General features: G+C 46.1%; 1 protein-coding gene and 1 long non-coding RNA gene across 4 annotated transcripts; one reads left to right on the forward strand and one right to left on the reverse strand.

Annotated features, from left to right (window-relative positions):
* Positions 1–1,594: 1,594 nt before the first annotated feature.
* GJA5 (gap junction protein alpha 5) lies at positions 1,595–21,493 on the reverse strand. 3 transcript variants are annotated; one of them, XM_083884701.1, is made up of 2 exons: positions 21,290–21,493; positions 1,595–5,663 (listed from the first exon to the last, which is right to left on the reverse strand). In XM_083884701.1, the coding sequence occupies exon 2, from the start codon at positions 5,612–5,614 to the stop codon at positions 4,508–4,510; it is 1,107 nt and encodes a 368-aa protein (XP_083740827.1). In that variant the 5' UTR covers positions 5,615–5,663; positions 21,290–21,493; the 3' UTR covers positions 1,595–4,507. The 3 variants fall into 3 exon arrangements, with proteins under 3 accessions (XP_083740827.1, XP_083740825.1, XP_083740826.1); XM_083884699.1 differs by having other exon boundaries at positions 1,596–5,663; positions 21,190–21,493; XM_083884700.1 differs by lacking the exon at positions 21,290–21,493 and adding an exon at positions 15,952–16,144 and having other exon boundaries at positions 1,596–5,663.
* Positions 7,834–21,027, forward strand: LOC310923865. Its single transcript, XR_014592707.1, has 3 exons — positions 7,834–7,909; positions 18,796–18,904; positions 20,977–21,027. It is a non-coding gene; the product is annotated as an uncharacterized lncRNA (long non-coding RNA).
* Positions 21,494–22,124: the final 631 nt, after the last annotated feature.

The following is a 22,124-nucleotide window of genomic DNA, read 5'->3' on the forward strand; positions in this document are numbered from 1 at the left end:
CATCCTCATTCTCAGTCTATCCATACCTCTGGTGCCACCACTAACCTGAATCACTGAAATGTTCTTTATTCACAAATGTGTGCAGAACCTGCCATCGGCCCTGTACAGGATCCCCTCCTGTCACCCCTGCTGGGAGGAGGTGCTGGATTCCCTCAGGGGCACTTAGAGCCTTCTGGCCATGCTGCTTGGTTGCTGTCAGCCTCCCAAGGGAGCTCCCCTGGGAACAGCAGTTCCCCTTGTGCCTCTGTTAGTCCTAGGCTTCCCTGGAGGCAGCAATTCCAGCAGGGAGGCTGCTCTGGGGTACCTGCCATTGCTGTGTGTCAGGCTCTCTGCTATGCTACACTGACTTTTTGAGTTCTGAATTTCTGCCTTATTTGTGCTTTGGCCATTTGCAGTCCAGTCAAGCATGGTCTCATTCCTGTGAACACACAGTGCTTTTGTTCTTTGGGGTTTAGGTCTTCCTAATTTCTTGGCCTCAGTGATGTTTCATGGAAAAGTGTTTGAAGAGGGATTGTGCAGTCTGTCATCTTCTTACCTATTCCCTTCTAACAGTCTGAAATGTTATCAGCATTGAATTTACTTGAGTATTGTCTTGTCCACATATTCTGAAAGACGAAAAAACTTGCTTGACCCACGTCCTCTAGATCAGCCATTACTTTAAGTCTCTCCCTCAAATTCTCCTTCAAATTTCTCAGCCTGCTCAGCTGTCCCACTGTGCTGTTTGTGGAGAAGAACTCAGAGGCATGACCTTGTCTCAGTTCAATACTTTATTAGTTTTGGCATTCTATGTATTTTTAAATATAGGTTTTCCTTTTATAGGATTAAATATTTCTGTTTTAAAGGCTTGTTGAAACACATTTCTCTGTTTTCCTGTCTCAGGCTCAGCAGCTGATCAGCAGAAGGCTGTAGATCAGAACTGACTTCTGGCTCCTTCAGACACCAGCTAGAGGAGGAGATGATTTGAGGTGTGCTGACCAAGGAGATAACTGGAGTTGGTGTTTCTGTCAAATGTTGGTTCCAGCTGTTGCTGGAGAATTCACAATTCTGACAGTTTGAGCAATCCCACCAGGTAGAATTGAGGAAAAGAGGGGCAAGAACAGCATGAAAAGTTCTCATGTTTCCTCTTTGCTCCCTCTCAGAGCATTGTCTTTGTCATGCTGCCATTTAAAGATTGAGTACCTATCCAAAGACTGAATTTAATATTTAATGTTGATTCAAATTGCTACTATAAGGTTGTCTACCCATCCATCTGGTACAAAGCAATATATACTAAATCTGCCTGAAAGGACAGCCCAGCCTGAAGTAAATGTGCTCCTATCATGGTGTGACAGCCTGGCCAGCCTTGACAGTGGGTTCCAAGAATCACAAGTTTATGGTCTGTCAGCTAGTGCAAACATCCATCCATCAAATATGCCCCACGTGTTATACCTAGAAGACAGAAGTGTGGAGGCATTAAGAAACGGGTGGCAGAGGGAAATTATCTGCTTTGATACATTCAGTCTCTAGGATGAGAGAGAGCTGGGATGGTTGTACTGCCCTGGTCTCAAAGATTACCAAACCCCACCTGTGAACATGGTTTGATCAAAGAGGTCTGGTCTGAGACAGCACAGAGGAGATCCTTGTCCTTTTTTTCAGCTCTACCTTGCCCTCCAGCAGAGACAGTAGCTCAGAGTTGTTAAAGTTTGGACTATTGCTTGTTTTAAACAACAAATGGTTTATTAAACAAGGTCTGTGTTCGTGCTTGAGTGGCTTTGCTAAACATTAATGTCACTCAGTAGCCAAGTGTTCCCCAGGGAGTGCTTCTGACTTCCCCACTGCCTGTCTTTTACAGCAAGGTGGCACCCTAAGGGACAGGCATGCTCAGGGCTGACACGTGCCAGTTAAAAACCCACAGTCTGCAGGACCAGTCCTGTCTTCTTGCTGCATTGTGGGGCTGTGGCTGCTCAGGTGGCATCCTCACTCCTGAGCTGAAAACCCCCAAACCACAGCTCCTTAATTTTAAAGGGTCCCTGTAGTTTCTAATGCAGTTAAAGGTCCTTGTCCCAATGTGCACATTGAATTCTGGATTCATTCTTTTTATCCTCTCTCAGGCTCCTTGCTGGGATCCAGTACTTTTCTGTTCTCCAGCTTCCCAGCCTGCAGAATCCCAGGGGATGGGAGATTGTGTGGAGAAAGTGAAGAAGGGCACTTCCTTTGGGTGGACAGGGGGATCCAGGGCCAGAAGGAGGGAGCCTGTGAAAGTTGGAAAGTGGGAGAGCAAAGGATAAATTTCAGAGGAAGGACATAGCAGAGGGAAGAAAAGGAATTTATTTGGGCTGGGCTTACATCTTAAGAGATCTGAGTACCCACAGAAACACTGCAGAGATGGTTAGCGGTGGATTCTCTCAAGGCCTTGTCTCTTAAAACGACTTCAGGGCTTGGTTACTGCATGGACAAGCAGTCAGATGTGTGGGGGACAGGTTTTGCTTCCCTCTTCCTGCTGAGTTGGCTTCACATTGCAGGTGTCCTCTCTGGTAGAGGTGTGCTAGGATATGCAAGGAGATGCAGGGAGCAAGTGTTTGCAAGAGGATGGAAGCTCTGCTCCCTGACCAGCTCCTCCTTCCAGTGTAATGCAGAGGCAGGCAGGGGAGCTGGGTGGGATATTCCTGCTAGCCAGTCAGTCAGTCAATCATTTCCCTGTGTTTATTATTTATCCCCCTGGCCAAACCCTCCCCTCATTCCTGCCACTCTGGGCAATGGGAATTTTTGTGATCTCTGAGCAGCAGAGGCTGGCGGGCAGCCTGATCCCTTGCTAGCAGCTCATTCTCAGCCATGTGAGAGGAGAAACATCCACAAGGAGAGATGGAGTTAGAACTTTATTAGGAGAAACCTAGACACAACTGACTAAAATCTCATGTTAAGGAAAACACACAGGTCTTTTCAGGATTAAAAAAACCAAATATATAAAAACTTACAAACAAAAACACGGTTTCCCCCATCTGAGTGTGAATATGTATTTAAATGTACAGGGAGCTGTACCAAAGCTGTGTATCAGGAGCAGGGATTCACTTTCAGTGGCCCTAAGAGAGGGAATGGCTCAGTCCCCTCATCAGCTGGTCCTAGGCCATTCGCTTGTGCAGTCCAGCGTTGGGAAGCTGTGGCCTGTGTCTGAAAGGGCAGTGCAGGGTAAACAACAGGGAGCAGCTTGGCTCTGTTCAGCAGATCTTTAACAGAGGGATGTCAGCTCTGCACTGAGAAAATATATCTTGAGTGGGAGCTGCCTGCAGACCTCACCCACCAGACTCACAGTGCAGCCTCTGGCCCCAGCGGTTGCTCTGAGAGAAAAAGAAAGATCTGGTCCATGGGTGATTTCTAGCACTGTGTGTGCTAGGGATGGAGGGGAGAGGATGGTCTGGTGGCAGAGCAGAGCCTTGATGTGGGGACAAATAACTTGACCTGTGCTGGCTGGCAAGCCTGAGAGAGCAGGCAGGAGCTGAATGCTGTGCAGGACCTGAGTAGGACTCTTTCTGCTTGCAGAGGATGCTGAAATGTTTTGGTAGGTTGGTGAGAAGACACAGGCCGTACCTCTTCTACAGATAAACAGAGGATGCTTTTCTCTCAAGTGGGCAGCTGGCAGCACCCTTTCAGCAGAATTCAGGTTGCTTGAAAGATGAGTTTCAAAAAGGGAAAACCCACTTTGTTTCTACATGATACTCGTGAGACATCTGTTCTCACAGGAGAGTCTCTATTTCTGTTTAATGGATGTCTTGCTTAGGATTGATGACATAAGTATCTTGGGAAAATTCCCCAGTCTTCATCAACTGGTCATCTAAGTGATTTCCCTGGGGCCAGTCTGCTTTGCTGACTTAGGAATGAGGAAGGGATTCCAATGTTAGACATGAGGCAGCTGTGCACTGGGGACCACAGATGTCCTTATTTATGGGGAGGAGCTGTTATATACACAGTGTCAAAAAATTCAAGTAGGATTTATTGTGTAGGTAAACTGGTATAAAATATCTGGGCTCAGGTAGAGAAAGGGAGGGTTAGAAAAAGCCAAAATGAAGCAGATGAGAATATCTTTCTTTCAGAAAGCTGACTGCTGTGTTTCTGCTCCCTGCAGGTGAGAGAAGCTTCAGCTCAGTATAACTGCCCAAGCTGATGTTGCAAATGTTGAATAGAGACCACAGAAGATGTAGAGGTCCAGTCAGTCTGTTGAACACAGTGTCATAGTGGATACCCACTGGGCAGGAGTCTGCTGGCCTGAGCTCTACAAGGCTAAGGGTGGGGAGTCTCTAATCCCTATGAGTCCCATGGTGAAAATACAGCTGAGGGCTTCATATCCCAAGGCTGGGGTCTCTCTTCAGTGGCTGTGGCTGCCCCTGCCTTGAGCTGTGAGAGGTGCTGTCTGGCAAGGATAGATGGAGGATATTAAAACAGGGAGGTTAGGGGCAAGAGTTTGGAGTCCACTTTGCAGAAGTTTCACTGAGTGCCGGGACAGCTCCTTCTCCTCATCCCTGCTGGAGACAGGTCACACAGACAAATCATCCGACCTTGCCTTGCTGCTGGCACGACTAGCCTTGCTGAACCGGCGTTTCTCGCTGAAGTAGTTCTCGGGGAAGGCAGGTGCTGCACATTCGCTGGCCACCTCTGGGCTCTCCACGTAGCTGGACTTAATGAAGGGCCCTTCCCCAGCAGCATCCTCCTGGCCGTGGACCCTCTCGGTGGCAAAGTTGGCGGTGTTCTGTTGGGAGGCCATCTTGTTGCTGAAGGGGCTGATGAACTTCCCGTTGGGAGTTGCCAGGCACTGGTTGAAATCTGGCGGCGGGGTGTACATCTGCCTCTCCGCCTGCGGGGCAGACTCCAGCCTGCCTGGGGCCGTGCTGGGGCTGGCTTTGTAGGGCCGGGAGCACCTCTCCTTGGCTTTCTTCCAGCCCAGGTGGTACAGCTCGGCCAGGCTGAGGAAGAGGGAGAGCACTGCCACAGCCAGCATGAAGACGATGAAGACGTTCTTCTCGGTGGGGCGGGACACGTAGCAGTTGACGGGGTGGGGGCACGGCGCCCGCTGGCAGATGTACAGGGTCTCCAGGAAGATCCCGTACAGGATGTACTGCCCCACAATGAAGGCCACTTCCATGGCGGTTCGGATCAAAATGCTGTAGACGTAGGTGTTCAGCAGGCTGCCCCTGAGTATGATTTGGCCTCCTGCCTCATCCCAGCCAGACAGCTTAGTGTCCTCTGCCACGGAGCATTTCTGCTGGTAGTATGTGCTACCACCGTTTTTGTTCTCCTGGGCCTCCAGTTCTGCCTCCTTCATCTTCCTCTTCTCCTCCATGCGCACCGTGTGCATGGCGTGGCCCATGTACACCAGGGACGGGGTGGAGACAAAGATGATCTGCAGGACCCAAAAGCGGACGTGAGAGATGGGGAAGGCCTTGTCATAGCAGACATTCTCACAACCAGGCTGCTGGGTGTCGCACATGAAGTCAGACTGCTCGTCCCCCCAGGAGGACTCCGCTGCCGTTCCCAGCACCAGCATCCGGAAGATGAAGAGCACGGTCAGCCAGACTTTCCCCACCACTGTGGAGTGTTTGTGGACCTTCTCGAGGAAGTCTCCCAGGAAACTCCACTCCCCCATTTCTGCTCACCAGGAGGGGGGAGAAGTCTTGAGAGCTGAGTGCAGGCCTCTGTTTGGAGAAAGCAGAGAGTGGTTCTAAGGAGGGGTAGGAAATGACCAGCTGGTAATGGGTAGAGTGAAATGGATTTTTTTGTGTCAGAGGAAATGTTTTCATTTGACCTGAAATATATGAAGTCTGGTTTGCTGAAAACTTTGTTTCACATCTGCTGGAAATCTTGTGTTGTGTTTGGGATTTTTTTTTTCTTTTTAAATTTAGCTACTGAAACAAAAAGTGATCTTTTATACATAACTCATCTAGAGCCTGCTAAATGAGTTCCCAAAATCTTGAGGGTGAGCCAGATTTATTTTTGATTCAGTAAAGTCTCCTTTCACTGTGATCTGCATATTGCATTCTCTGTGGACTGCACTGGAAAATCCTTAGTGGGCTGATCCCCTGAGAGATAAGACTGGAATCTACAGCCTGGCCTGAGCAGTGGCACTGTCAGATGTTGCCTTTGTGTAATACCTGTGCCAACACCTGGGATGTGAAGTGAGTGCAGCTCTGGGCTTCCTTTATGAGCTCAGTGCCACCACTGAAGTGCAGAGAAAACCTTTCTGTTGCCCACCTGCTCCCCATCTGTAGGTTCTGCTTTCGTTTTGCAGTTTTGCCAGCTGCAAGTGTTTCCTTTACCAGCTGCAAATGTTTAGGCGAGTGCAAAGACTGTGGTGGGCTGCGCCAGGAACCCTAATCTGCTGCCACCCTGTCATGCCTCTCTGAGAAGGAACTGCTGCAAAATCTAAATGGTGGGTCTTGTTCCTTCTGCTTTTCTTAAATTCTGAGGAAAAATTCACAGTTCAAATGAAACAGACAAAGAAAAAAGCCTCCTTTAAAGTGCCTCCCAAGGACCAGCAACTCCTGGGAAGTGCTGTTTGTAGGTGGTCTGATGACAGCAAACCAAAAGTTTTGCTGGACTGGGAGTAAGATTGCAAAGTGGAGATGCAGGAGAGCCTGCTTCAGTTTTGTTTCTGACTCTGACTGACTGTTTCTAGCCAAGTCACTTAACCTGATGGATAAGAAGAGAGCAGTGGGTTTAATCCATCTTTTGTGGGGCTCTGTGGGAGTGCTTGAGCAATCATTTGATTCAGTTATGCTCACCATACTTACCTTCCCAGGGCACTGCAAAGCTCTCCCTGGTGAGAGTTAAGGGCTGGGTGCTATAAAGTATGCACTATTACCTTGGAGCTAATGTCCTCCCACAGTCATTCTTTTGGAAAATAGCATTTTAATAAGTAAATGTAAAAATAATCATCATAATGAAATATTAAAAACACTAGTCAAGGTAAACCCCAGAGCCACAGGGACCAAATTGTTAACTCTTCTTTATTGTTCCTTGTCCTGTCTTTAGGAGCCAATTATTTTTATAGTTCAAAGAACATTTGTGGAGAGCAGACACTGTTAAAGGCTGAAAATTTACTGTAGCAATATTGTGTAGATTTCATGTGAGCAAAGGCTGGAGAACAGATACACTTGTTGGGGGAAAAATATCCTCTCCTCTAGTTATGTGAGTGATATAATTTAATGTAGCAGCACACACCATAATTCATCCCATCGTTTGTTCCTGTGCTGGGTCCAGCTGCAAGGATGGATGGGACAGAGATCAAAAGTTGAATCTTCAGATTCCTGGTGCTGCTGAGGGCTGCCCTGAGGAAGGTGAGGATTGCCCAGGTGTGGAGACAGGGAGTGGCCACTTGCTATCCCACCACCTGTCAGAAGCCATGTGAGCAGGGAGAAGGAGCATTCAGGAAGCAAAGGATGAGGTTTGGCTCTTTCCTGCCCTGGCAGGCATGCTGCAATCATGCTGATGGAGATCCTGGTGGCTGCTTGGCATATGCAGAAGCTTTGATATGCTGCCAGCCCAGAGCTAGAGGAGCAGTAACACAGAAAATCAGCTGTTTTTTCTGACTCCTCTCATCTGCACTGGTGCAAACTGGTGAGTGTGTGGGTCTGTCTTACCTTCTGAGATGGCTTTGGTGCAGTCACTGCATTCTGGAGAAATTAGCATATGGCTTCATTCCAGGAGCACCAGGGGATTAAATACAGGCAGATAAATCAGTGATGGGAAATATTTACAGACTGTGGCACTGAAATCATTGTGTTTGCTTTTCTTTTTTTCCCCCCAGAGTGCAGAAAGGCAATCAGCTACCTGCAGCTCAGAGTTACGTGTGTCCAACATCACTATGCTGTAGCACAGCTGTATGTGTGGAATATTCCTTACAAGGCAGCATGAACAGTGGTGGGTGTCCTCACTTTTCCAGGTGAGTTTATGTTGTTTACACATGCCTTTTCTTGTTTCACCTTGCTTGGTAGCATAAATATGAACACAGTTCTCCTTGGCTGTGCAAAGGCTGAGTTTTTCTTACTGCCATAAGGAAGTACAATCACAAACTGAGCCCCTCTTCCCATCCATTCTCCTGTGTGCAGGTTGTTTGGGGTTTTACAACAGCTTGTTTTCCCCAGGGAAGACTTCTAAGTCTAGACACTTGCAAATTGTAAAAATCAGAATGTGCAGGACACAAAGTAAAGCAAAAACAAGCACAAGAGGAATCAAGAAATAAAAAAAAAAATTAATGGATGTGAGAAGAACAGCAATTTACCTGTCTCACATATACACAGAATATTTCAAGAAGCTGTAAATCAGAAAGATGTGAGGCTGTCAGTCACGAGGCTTAGGCTAGATAATAGGGACATTTCCTCTACCCCCTCCTGCACAGGCTGTCTAAAGAAGGGACTGCCCACAGGTGCCTCCTGATCATCCTGCTACAGCCTTGTAGAGAGCTGAAGTGGCTGCTGCAAGGGTGTAGGTGGCCACAGGGGAACAGATTTTGGAAACCAGGGGAAGGAGTTTCCCTCCTAGAGCAGCATTTTTGGCTTAGACATTTGATACTTATTAGTGAGCTATTTTTGCAGTGCCAGACCAAGGGTCTTTGAGAGCATCTAGTTCTCTGCTGCCAGCAAGAAAAGAAGGATTGTCACCTTCTGACAGCTTTTCCTGGCTATGCAGAGCTGCCCCTGACCTAGCCTTTCTCCTCATAGCTTTACTATTCTTGGGAATTTTCCATATAGTTCCTTTTCCTCATTCCCAGACTACTGTTGCCCTCACATGCTTTGACCTCTCAGCAACTGAGCATCTGCAGCCTTTTAAATTCCTGGTTTGGGCTCAGTTGGACAAATCTTGTCTAACTCTGGTGTGACAGGGCAAAAAACACCTCTGGGTATTTTCGTGGGTAGAAGACAGTCTTGGCAGCAGGCTCATGCATATTCATGAGCAGTCCTGGGCTGTGCCACTGCCCTTCCATGCTTTTGGCTGGCAGCTTTCTGCTGGATCCTCATGGGAGCTGGGCGCCGTCACGGGATCCTGGCACCGGGAGACGCGTGTGTGACACAGAGCAGTGCGTCTTGGCACAAACCCAGCAGGGTGGCCAGCCCGCCTCAATCATCACCTGGAACGCCACTGAGGCTGAGGAAAACTGGGCATCACCCCACAGGCCGAGCAGAGAGTCTGCTCAGCTCCAGGCTGCCTTGTGACTGCCAAATTCCACGATAAAAATACCCCAGCGGGGACGGCACCTGCTAGTATGCCAGGCTGGCTCGCCAGTCACGGGCTGCTCTCTGCCATTCCTTTTTTGCACTACCTTTATCTGCGGGAGGGGAAGTGTCTGTTGCCTTCTGAGCAGTTTTGCCCATCCTTTCGTTGGTGCCATGTGCTCTGAAGGACAGGAGAGCATTTCACATCGCTGCTGCTGGCTCCAGCCAGCACGCTCATTATGGTTGGAACTAGCCAGGGCTGGGATGAACAGCTAGCAAATCCACACCAGAGAGCCAGGAGGGCTGTTCCTGTGCAATCATCTTTATGTGAGTTTATTTCCCTGGGGGTCACTAGGAAGAAAGTTTTCCCCTCTTTAGAAGACAGGCAAGACTATCAGCAGTGATATAAATAGCTGAGCTCAACACTTCAAGCTAGCTTTTCCCACAAGGAAGGTGACAGGAGGTCGCCATCTCTGCGGGATGTTTCTAAAATAAAGTGGAGAGTCTGATTATAACACTGTTCCTGCTCTCCCTTGCTGGGCTCACCTCTTCCCTGTGGCAAATCCCAGGGGCACTCCTGGGAGGAAAGCTCCTTTGTGTGAGGCAAGCACAGCTCCCAGGGAGGGGGAAAGTATTGGATTCAAAGCCATTGTATGTTTGTCCAATCTCTGTGCCTCATTTGTGTCTCTGGGAATTAATGAGATTTCACAAGGAAGTAGAGGGTCCAGGATGTTTTAAGAAGCTCACACTCTGGACACGTGGCTGTGTGTGGAGGCCATGCAAGAAGTGCATCCCCTCCAAGCTATCGAATGAGGAGGCAGCTGTCCCCTCTGGGTACTGGTGAGCAGTGACATTGCACTGGGGCATCCAGGCCAGCTGGGGCATGGTCAGTGCTTAGGAATTGCTTGTGGCTTTCCTCCCTCTAGCTGTGTTATCTCATACAGGTCAAGGCCAGCACTTGGCACAACAGATTATGGTGGGTCTGTGGGCAGAGATCTTTGCCCTGTGCTGACATTTGTTAGCTGAACCCAGGCAGGAGTGGAGTCCACCCTGCCAGACTGTGCACTCACAGGCACTTGGGAAGGACACTTCAAGCTCTGCACTGGAGGTTGGTTAATGCTACTTTACTTAAGGATCTCCAACCCCTTGTTAGTAGCCTCAGCATCTCGTGCAATGCTGATGTTGTCACCTCTGTCTTGCAGATGGTGATCACTGAGGTACAGAAGGGACAAACTGCTTGTTTGAGGTCACTGTGTTAGAGACAGTTTGGGGACAGAGCTCAGGGGTTGTCACTTGCAAGACTGTGTCCTTTTTTCTATCCAGCACTGCCTCTTAAAACTCACGACAGGAATACAACAGGATGTGCTTCTACAACACATCTGCTTCTACAGACCACAGCCCTTCTCTTCTCTGCCTTCAGAAAACACTGTCTTGGTTACCCGAAAGAAAACCCTCTTCTGCTGCCTTTCTATAGCAGGTACAGCTGGCAGAACCTGAGGCACTTTGTTTTGTTGTTGTTTTGTTTTGCATTGTGGGGACATGTGGCTTACAATATTAAATGATGAATAGAGCTAGAAATGCACTGTGCAGAGTGGGTGCAGTGCTTTGGATTACAGAGGATTTGTGATGCTAAAGCCCACCTCAGCAGGTATTTTTTGTTTTGAGTTTACTGGCATTGGCTCCTTCCTATGGATCTACAATAGACAAGCAACAACCAATTAGGCATTTTTGTCCAAACATAATCTCTCTGACTTCATATATCTATGCATATGCTTATGATAAGTTTTTTGCCTGAACCAGGGCAGTTCTTTAGCCAAATTTATAACTCTGATCTGCACATGAGCCCAGAATAAATAGCTTTGTACTTCAGCTTTTAAATAAAGATAATTGACATGTTTGCATTGGTTCCATTCTGGTTCCTTGGGTTTGAAGTCCTGTTTTGAGCCAGTATCAGAGTGACTTTGACTCTAGAGCTGAAATCTCATGGAAGAAGAACAGCTCTGTGTTAACAGCTCTTGTCCTAGAAGACAGACATCCAATGTTTCTTATCTTTCTGCTCCTCCCAAGTTCACTGTAATTTCTGGAAGGGTCACACTGGTATCCAGACCCCTGGCCCTACTTGTAATTGCAGACAGCTTGTTATTCCTTGACGAGGTGTGCTTTCCCCCTCCTCTCCAAATGTGGAAAATCTCAGAGTTCACGAGGAGGAGAGTGGGTGAGAAGATAAGGGAGCTGAATGACCCCTCACCTCCCACACACACAGGCACACAACCCTGACGCACACAGGGACACAGACAGAGGGGAATCACTCAACACCTCCAAGTGTGTACATCAGGGATGTGTTACACACACAGATGATAATAATATGTAAAATATTTTCGTCTGAAGTGATGGTGGGAGCTGCAGACTCCCAGTCAGTTGAATTTTTATTAGTTGTCTGTCCAGAACATCTAATGCTATTCCACCCTCTCCCTGTGCTTTCATATATCCAAATATTAGGGCCAAGCTCTGCCTGATGTAGTCTCAGGAGACCAAGAACAGAAGAGACCTTGAACTCAGATGTGTCAAGCTGAGGGATGAATTTATCCCACTATCTTTGAAAGGCTGGCATCAAATAGCTATATGATAGTGGTATCCAGGCTTACACTTAAAATGCAGGGAGCATCTTCTAATTATCTTGGGATTTTCTCTCTTTGCCTTAGAGAAACGTGGGTCCCTAGAGACCACCACAGATGTGACAAAACTGGACTTGGGATAAACTAAATGAAGGGTCACTGTGTTTTTTCTAGGAAAAAAAAAATCCCCATAAAGTCTCTCTTTAATGTAAATGTTGGAAACGTGGTGCTCTTTCCAGTATCTTTCTCTTTGCGGAGAGAAGCTGACCTACATGAATTTGCAGATGATACTAAATTGGGCAAAATAGAGGTGAGGAGATAGCCAAAGAGGTCATAGGAAGCTCTGGAAAACAAAAAACAAACTGAGAAATTTTGGGGCTGCAGTAGTTAAAGCTGTCCCTGAGCTCTGCTGAGAGAAGCTGATCTCCAGCACTGCTCAGTCAGTGGGGAAGGCTGGTGTAAAGAGATGTGCAGTGATGGCAGGCCTCACTGGGCACAATATAGCAGCAATTAAACCTGCCCATGTCATTTTAGGTCCTTCACAGACTGCATGAGATACAACTCGTTATAGTGTTGAAATAAAGCAGACTAGAGAGGTAGTGGGAGAAGGAGAGAGCTCTCATTCAGACTTTTCCCATCCTTTCTTCCTTCCTCTCACCCCAGTATCTCCCTGTCTATGAGTTCCCCATGGTTTCCCTACAGTCAGGCTCCCCCAGAGAGCGTTGCCTCATTTTTTTGGCAGCTTTCACCAGCTAACTCTACACAGCACCCAAATTGATAATTCTTTCAACCTTAGAAAGGGGAATTTTTCAGCTGCTATCTATTTCCCACTTATTACTACCTTGTCAAATCTCATTTCTTCCTTCTTTCCAAAAATCTGTAGGATTCTTTTCACACTCCAGCCTCATTGCTGTATCCTTGCCTCAGTCTGGCTCTGTGAGTGGATAACTTTTTGTACTCAGTGTATGCACCATATATAAATGCACAAAAATACACCCCCCTTTCAAACCAACTATTGCTAAATTGGCAAAGCCCAGCAGTAGGGAGTTAGGAAATGCCGGGGTTACTGTTCTCAGTAATCTTAATTCAATCTCTTTGTGCCTGTGCCTCTTAGAGTCCTTAACCACATCCTCACATTGTCACCTCATTCTTTGCACAGGATGCCTGCCTTGTTCTGTGCCAGCCTGGCGGGGGCTTTCTTGAACAGCAGCTATTGAATGTTTTGTTTTCTCCTCATTGTTCAGTGGGTGGCCTGTGCCTCATTTACTGTACATTATTCAAGTCCAGCTCTAAAGACAGAATTATTAGTTTCCTCATGGGTTTTCCTATGGCTTTCATCACAACAGTATCTGATCGCTTCACAATTATAAATCTACTTACTTTCATTACCACCCAGAGGTGAGGAGATGGTATTAGATCAGCTGTGCAGCCGAGGAACTAAGGCAGTGAGAGATTAACATAAAAAACTGTTCATTAATTTTGGAAGCTCTTTGGTGATGTGGCTAATCTGTTGGTGCTTTTTTTCCCAGTGTACTTAGCAGTGTATAATGTGTATTCAAAGCAGAGCTCTGTCTGGTTTGTGCTGGAGTGGGAGAGTTTATCACTTCCACCAGTTGCACCACCTGTCAGATACCCAAAGAGACAAGAAATGGGCATTTGTGGGGAAATGTGGCTTAAGTGATTTGCCTCATCATGACAGAGGAAATTGGACTAGGAAGCAAGAATTAACCCCAGACCTCTTGGATAGCTTTATCTGGTTACAAACTGGAGAACATTTTCTCCCATCCCACTATTCCCTCCTTTCTTCACCAGACATCTGAGTGCAGCAGAAGACCCTGGAGCTCTGCAGGCATCACCCTTGCCAGACTGCTTCACTTTCTGAGCGACCCTGTGCCCTGACCAAGGCATCTGCCAGCTTTTCTGCTTCTAAGGGAGAGCATTTCATATAGAAATTCTCAGCCATTCTCAAAGCATGTCCATAATGACATAAAAAATGGAGAAAGGCAGAAATATAAGTGTAAAGCCCGTAGGTCTTACATTAAAACCCCATGACCTCTCTTCAAAGATACACTAGGGAGACTTAAAGGAGTGCATTTCTCTGCTCATTGCATGCTGTGTGGCATGAATATTTCTTTGTTTCAGGGAAGAGCTAGCATGCTGAGTATTGTTCACAGAGATCTCTCTGTTGCTTATCAATAGCAATAAAATTGATTCCACTCCCCTAATGGATTCTTAGCTCAAATATTGAAGTCTCTCTGTTGTCTTCTGGGAATTATTTCTAATTTTAAGCCTCTATCCTTGGGCCTCACAGAACAGCACCCAAATTGTGGAGCAGTCCTCAAACTGTGCTCCCTAATGAGCAGTGTAGTGCTCCCTAATAAGTGTAGTGCTGAATTACTCATCCCTCCTTGTCTATATTCAATGCTGCAAGGTAAGTCAGGAAATGGGCAAATGTGTGCAGAATGCGTGAAATCTGTCTGAAGGTCAAAAAGAGAAGAGAGGCTAAGGTATGAAGTCCTGTATTTTCTGTCAGAGTTTAAACTTTTTAATACCCATACAATACTAAAAATATTGTGATAATACATATACTGTTGAGTGGAAAAAAAAAACAAAACCCAACCAGCCCCAAATACTTATAGTAACAGGAATACTTAACATAGTTCCCAAGTGACCAGAGCCTGATGAGTATTTTAAACCCTGAAGCCTCAGGAATTCTCCTAGAATACTACTCTGCTCCCGAGGAAAAGGGGAACAAAGTTAGAAATGTGTGCTCTCCTCAGAGTAGATTTTGAAAACAGCAGCAAATGCAGAATTTTTTGGCTCCTGGTACAAATATTGAATACTATGAGGCTTCTGAACAACTGTTTAAGCTGCTCCTAGCTGCACACACATATGCACACATTACATGCATGAAGTTCTTTAAAGAGAGGAACACATGGGCAGCAATAGGGGAAAACTCTCATACACCAATAAATTTTGATGTATTTATTATCATGGAGGGAAAGTTCAATGCCTAAGGCTCATTTGTAGCTGAGGTTTGTCCAGAAAAGCCACTTCTGTGATCCTCTAAAGGTTGTTACTGTACTTGAGGGACAGGGGCACTGCCTCAGTTTACCTGAATTGTTAAAACCACAATGCCACAAAGCTCCTTAGACATGACAAATGGGCAGCCCAACGACCCTTCAGGAAATCAGAGCAGCCACCAAAAATCTGAGGTGGCAATTAGTCAGCAACCTTTACACTCAGTGAGATTGCTTCTTTCCAGCTGGGTGTGTTCCAGGGGTACCATATTCTCAAGGTGGGCTATTCTTCGAAGAAGCAGTGTTAAATTATGGAAATGTAATTGCATAATTATTCCAAGTACAAAAAGGGGGGTAAAAGTAAGGAAGGCAAATAAAAAGAAGCAGCAGCTGCTGGTGTGGGAGAGGACATTTGTCCCTTCAGGTCTGCGTGCCTCCTTGCTGAGGCTGCCACGGGCAGTGTCGGGATGGAGGAGAAAGGCATTCATTCCCTGGCGGCGCGCACAGAACGTGTGACTGCGAGATACCAGCAAGGCACTTCTCTACACTGGAGTTACATTCCCAGGCTCTGTGTGTCACAGACCAGACAGGACACAATACTCTCAAGGAAAAGAAACTACAATATTTTGAAAGCATCCTACGCACTTCAGAATATAGGGGGCTAATGCAGACACTTGGTAAAATGTCTATACCCCGAGAGCCTCTCCTAGGTAAGAGTTCCCTTCACCACTGTCCCCCGAGCAGATTGACAGCATGCTGAAATGGGATCTGACAGAATGGCAATTTGCACTTATACTGTCTGAGGGAGGATGTCTGGGGCTCTTATCCTGCTTTCCTATACATTGGAATCTATTGGTATCCAGGTTCATCGCAGGGAAGTTACTTGTTATTTCTGTAGCTGCCTGTGGCAGAACAGTTTAATTTTTAAAATGTCCCAAGCTCACCATGTTACTAGTGGGGATTTTTTGAAGAGAAAATGAAAGAAAAAGTAAATTTCTTAAGTTATTTTTGCCATCCTTCTTTTTCTGCCTCTCCAAATCCTTTTTTCCCCTCATGCTGTTTTCCCCTTGAGTGTAATAACTTGATCTACCATCGGCACTTCTGCAGTTCTGTTATTTCCCCCTCATGGTTGCTTACCTGATTTCCAGTGTCTTGTCTTCAGTCTCCTTTCCTTGCTTTAGCACTTTCCCTTTTTGTAGTTAAGTTAAACTCCTTGTTCTCCTCAGTTGCTTCGTTTTATTCCTTTAATATGGTTCTCTCTCTCTCTCTTCCTCTCTTTTTCTCCACCCCCTTTCTGTGTCACTTTCTGTCTTCCCCACTGCCTCTCCGCCTTTCCCCCTCTTCTTTCTTCACCTACTTTTCTTGTCTCTCCCACCCCCTCCAGACTAATCTTTCTATTTTCAAACCTGGTTTCCTGTTGTTTTTCCTTTAAAGACCATGGGTCTCATTCCTCCCTCTCCATTCTCAGCCTCTCCCTGTGCCACCCTCCTCATGCCGACAGGATTCATTTGCTGCTGGCTTCACTCAGTCCCTTCCAGCCACTGCTGCTACTGTTCCTGTGCCCATCTTCCCACAGATAACATTCTATGGTCTAAGCCTTCCCCAAATGAAAAGAGACAGCCTTGCCCCACAGTTACACCAGCCAGACCCTGGAAAGCTTTTTCCATGCAAGACGAAAGACAATTCAACCAACCAAGGACATATTTCTGACTTGTTCGAGCTTAATCTGGCAAAGCAGAGTTCATGTGGAGCAGGGTCTTCCACCTCTTCAAATCACACAGAACTTGCTCTGCTGGCTTGGACCAGGGGCCCAGCACAGCTGCAGCCTTGTCCTAAAGGGCACCAAATGTTTCCCAGGGACTTTTTACATGCCCTTGTACTGATAAATAGAGAATAATCTGCCTGTCAAGTGAGGTGTTTTTTGTCACACCAGCCTACCACCACCTCCCTGCACACACAGTCAGACACACGAGCATTTGGGCCTCTCTTAAAAATGTTTTTGACATACCATGTGTCTGAAGGTCTTGTATTTCATGTATGTGTCAAGCTGAGCCTCTGATTCCTGCACATCAGGAATGGCCCAGTGAGGAGGCAGAATCAGAGACACCTTCTGGCTTTGATAAAGGTCTCAGAGAACTGGTGGCAGGAGAGCAAGATTTGCACAAAAGACTCTGCTGACCCGAGAACTGACTTGCTGCACACAAGCTTTGGTGGTTATCCCTCCTGCAATCTTTCCCAGGCTAGGTATCTCCCACCCGGAATATTGCCTGGTGGTCTCTGTGCATCGCTGAGTGCAGATCATGAAACAAAAGCAGTCTGGGAACTAAAACACAACACAGCTCTTCTAATACTTTTTCTCCCACTAATTTAATACCTCCTTTAGTCACAAGATTGAAAGCTAGTCTAACAAAGAGACAGTGCTGTGCAGAGGCTACCTCTGGAAGTATGTCCTGTATGGACACTCTCTGAAACTAAGAGTGCAACTGTTTTCCAGGAGGGCTGTATCCTCACTGATGGTTAGTGCAGGATGCAGGACAAAGAGTGCACAGTAAATTCCCATAGCAGCTCAGTAACCTCCTGGTATAGTCAACTGTTGCTTCATTTTTAACTTTATTGAAAGCCCTTCTGGGGCTTTTAAGAAAATAGAAATGTTTATGGAGTTGTTTCTCGCTCTCCTGTGTGGCAGTTTCGTATCTGCAATGGAAATTCACAGGAAGGAGAATATCATTCCAGCTTTTTGTCTTTCTAGAGTAAATTCCACAAAGCATTATTATGTAAACTCATGTTGATTTTATGCCAGTGAGATTGTCAAGGACTTCATCATAGAAATGTCCAAAAAAAAAAAGGTGTTAATAATACAGGTCTAGCTCACAGATGGCTTTGGGATAGGCTAGGGATAAGGCTTGTCAAGTGGTTTTCACATGCTGTAGAGAGACAGGTCCTGTGAGAGAGCTGTCTGAAATACACTCACCTCCCTGTGTGGCTGACACTTTGCTGTACACTCAGAGTGATCAGGTCTCATTCTCCCTGCTCACTCCTTTGTGTTTCCTGCCCAGGTGTTGTTCCTGAGTGGCATTCAGAGGTAATCCTGAAGCCAGCAGATACAGTCTGGTCCTGCTGAATGCATGAGGGAGGGGAGAAGGTTTCTGTCCAACACATGCATGATGCACAGGAGGAACCTGTTACAAGCTCTTTCTGTTTTGGTGCTGGTGGTAACGATTTGGATTTTGATGCATGAAAAGGAAATGGTTGAAGGCAGACAGGGAGACAAAAGACAGAAAGAGATGCTTGTATGGATATTTCAGCCAGCCCCTCAATATGTCATCCCTTGTCTATTGCACCCTCTTCAAGGTAAAACAGAGGTGTCCTGGCAGCTTCTCCAGCCCCTCAGCTAGAAAAATAGCTGGTTTACTCAGTCTAAGCAGGGGAGAAGAATTTTGACTCCCCTCCCCAAGAGCCTGTTATGCAAAACTTGTTTGACTTGAGTGAGGAGAGCAAGTGGAAGAGAATGCTCCCCCGGACAGTGGGAACGAGGAGAACAGCTGACAGCTTGCCATGTGCAGCTCACAGATCACAGCAGTTTGTGATGCTGCACGATGCATTTTGAAGGAAAGCAGAAATAAAACCAGGAGGGAAAGGGAAAATAAAACAACATGTACTATCTTTTGATCAAAACTTAAGAGCTTTCTTGGATTAGGATTCCCGACCCCCTAGGTAAAAGAAACATAGCAGACCTTATCTACCTGGAGTTCAGTAAACCATATGATATGCTGTCCCAGAAGAAGCAAATTAGTGTAGAAGATTCAGCTAAAGAAGACAGGGATTATTAAATAAATCCTCAAGTGAGTAAGAGACTGGCAGAATTGATACACCAGTTCCTTAATAGGTTGAAGGGAAATTATCTGTGAGGCTGCTTAAAGATTGCTCTTAGGACTGATCTTTTTTTTCTATTTCTGTTAATTACCTTGGCACGGAATGTAGAAATACTAATGAAATCTGCTGAAGAAACCAAGCTGGGAGGTATCGTGAGGGCAGAGGTGGATTCCAGCACTCCAAGAGCTGAAGGCTCTTTGTGACTGCAGTGATCAAGGTAAGGTTAAGGGGGAGAGTGCAAAGCCACACACTAGGAATTTGTTGCTTGAAGAGTGACAGGAATCTCCATCTCCCAGGAGAGAGAGAGATGGAGAAAGATGGGGAAAGTTCATGGTTCAAAGGAGAAGAACCAGCCATGCTAGGTGTGGGTGAAAAAGGCAAGCAAACTTTGAGGATGTAGCAGTATTTCCAGTTGCAGTGAGTGGAAGTAATGTCATCCAAGAGAATGAGACTTCTATAAATTAGTGTCTGCAGTGCTGCTTCCCCCCGTGCAAGGAGGATATCCAGCCTGGAGCAGGTGCAGAGGAAGGCAGTGGGGTGGTCAGAGGGATGGAAGGTGTCTCAGCCAACAGCGTGTTTACTTATCAGTCACAGCAGTGACTGCACAGAGATATTTGAGCTAATTTGAAAATAGATGTGCTACCAGTTTGAGCTTTTCAGCATTAATTATTTTGCACTGAACTTCATGCTAGTGCAGCTACACAAAGTAATTAAACCATGTGATGTGCCTGCAGGGTGAATACTATAAGGGAGCTTAGTTACTTAGTCTGGCAGAACAAAGGTTAAGAGAGGAGAGATTTGCTGCCTATAAATACTTTTAGGAATTGGGGGTTGGGAAAGTAAGTGCTTGGGAGAGAGCAGAGCTACATAAGCTAAAGGACAATGTGGCACAAGAATAAATAGATATAAATTGGCCATGAATGAATTTAGGTTGGAAATCAGAAGGTTTCTAAGCAACAGAGCAGGCAAGGAGGTGCTGGAACAGCATTTTAGCAGCACAAGTTAAGGTGGAAACCTAATGAGATTTAGGACAGAGTTTAGTAAGTTTAGAAAAGGCCATTTGTTTTGTTCTTGCCCATTATTCAAAGGGATTGAACCTGATAAGCCAAGAGGTCCCTTTTTTATACTATTTCCTGTGCTTGCCTTAGTGCCTTATCAGATCTGCACCCTTGCATACAAAAGCCAGGTAAATCTGGAGCAGAGTTTGTGTGATGAGTTTTTCAGCATTGATCCCATGGATATTTAATGGAGGGATTTGTTCTGTGCCTGAGATTTAAACAAACAAAAAGAGCAAGCCAAGATGATGCATGGAGAAGGTCTGCAAATATGCAGTAGTATAGGTGAGAGCTCACATGTGAAAGAGCTTCTTCACATAAAAGAGGTGTTCCCAGAGCATCTGGCTTTGCTGGAAGATTGTCTCAAATGCAGTTAGATGCTCTCTTGAGATGTGAAAACTGAAAGAGATTGTCTGAAGGGAAAATGTCTTGTACATTCCTGCCATTACTGAGGACTTTGTCCTTGAGGAGGATGTCAGGTTTACTGCATTGGGAAATTTCAGAAAAAAAACAACCACCCAGCAGTGGTTGAGTTCATCCCTGCTAGCTTGGCCACAGCACTACACTTATTCTGGTTCTTCATAATGTTCCATGCTGGACAGGCACCTCTAGTACCTTCTCTAAAGCACCAAGGGATGGTACCTTCCTGATGAAACATTTTATCTCAAATCCCCATGCATGGATATGATTGAAAGAGAAGGCCAGAGAGGGAAGTTCTCTGACACACATTAGACCTCTGGAGACAGTTTGAAGGCATCCTCCAGCAGGAGGCAAATTCCCAAGGACAGACTGGCCCAAGGGAAGAGGAGCAGCAAAGGCCCCTGAATAAGAAGAGTTTTATAGTTACAGTTCCTCATTTAGTGAAAAACCCCAAATAATTCCATATGGATGGATGTTTTCATCTTCCCAACCCAGAGTACTACACTAGCACAGAGTGAGAAAAGAGGAAACAAGAAACAGCAAGTTGTGAAATATCACTCTGTGTCAGACTCATTTGCCAGTGAAGTTTTCAGCAAGAAAAACTGGAAGAGGTTTTCATCTCACTGAGGAGAAGTTGCCATCTATCCCAATGTAAATGCTCAGCTGTCAGCTTTATGTTACTGGGAAAAAAGTATGGCCCTCTCACCCCTCCTGCTTCCACTTCTCAACTCTGCAGCATCTCTGAGTAGTTGAGAAGTGCTTTGCAGATGATAATGAAATTGCAGCTCCTATAAACACCCTCCTCGTTTTACAGGTGGAGGAACCAGACCATGGAGAGCATAAAGGATTTGTCCAAATGATCAGCAAGTCATTTTAAAGCAAGGAGTCCTCATCTACCTAGCCACCAGACATTCATCTTGTCCTGCAAACTTCCAGCTGGAGGAATTGCTGCTTGACAGAAATGTGTGTGTATACATATATACATAGATATGCTTCTGAAAGAAAAAAGGAAAGAACAGACCTTTACCTCTTTTTGCTGAGCCTGCACAGGTAGAGAGAGGAACAGGTAAAGTTGACTGAAGGGTGGGAGAGCTTTAGCACAGCCCTTTGGTCTTGCTGGAGCCCACCTCTGTGCCAGTGTCAGTTCCCAGAAGAGATCCTGAAGTGTCTGAGGGAGGGCGAGTTCACTCTCGGCAGGGCGAGTGAACCCCGGTCAGCTCCCAGGAGCTCAGCCTGTGGTCTGACACTGTCTCACTGGCTGGAGATCCCCTCCAGCCTGGAGGACCAGTGCTGAGGGAGACTCGCTCCTGAGCTGTTCCTGACATGCACTGGCAGCTGTCTGCCTGCTATTCTTTTAAAGGGTCTTCGTGGATGGGGATAAAATGTGATCTTACGCAGGCGGCATTGTAAGCACAACTTGGCTCAGGTTCAGCTCTTCCTCTGGCTCCCAGCTACTCTATTTTTATTGAAGGAATTTGAGGCTATCAGAAAGGAAGTCAAATTGTTTTAGGAAAACAATAGAAAAGCAACTTGAAGTTTATTAGCTTCCTGTCCAGGGCCTGTGACCAACTTGTCAAACTTATTAGAGTGATGGCAGGACTCTAGCTACAGGACCCACATTTTCATTCCTGTTTGGGCCTTAGTGAAAACAAAGGAAAGCCATAAAATAATATCTGAAGGGAGCAGACGGCTAACTGGTAAATGGTGTGAGTATGGTTGGCCTGTGAGCCATTCATGGTGCTCATCAGTGCAATGGCTTTTGTGGGATTTGCTATCAAGTGAATAATGCCTGGACTTGAATTCACAGGCCAGCCCCATCACCCCAAATTCCTTATTGTGGCTCAAATTTTCAAGTGGAAGCCTGACACCTAAGAAAACAAATTTGGCAGGAAAAGGTCTTCATTTAGAGCTACTGAAAGGAGTGAAACAATGCAGCAGGTCTGCAGGGGAGCCAGGAATAGA

This window comes from Zosterops lateralis, assembly GCF_965231275.1.
Source record: "Zosterops lateralis genome assembly, chromosome: 2".
NCBI classification, from domain to species: domain Eukaryota; kingdom Metazoa; phylum Chordata; class Aves; order Passeriformes; family Zosteropidae; genus Zosterops; species Zosterops lateralis.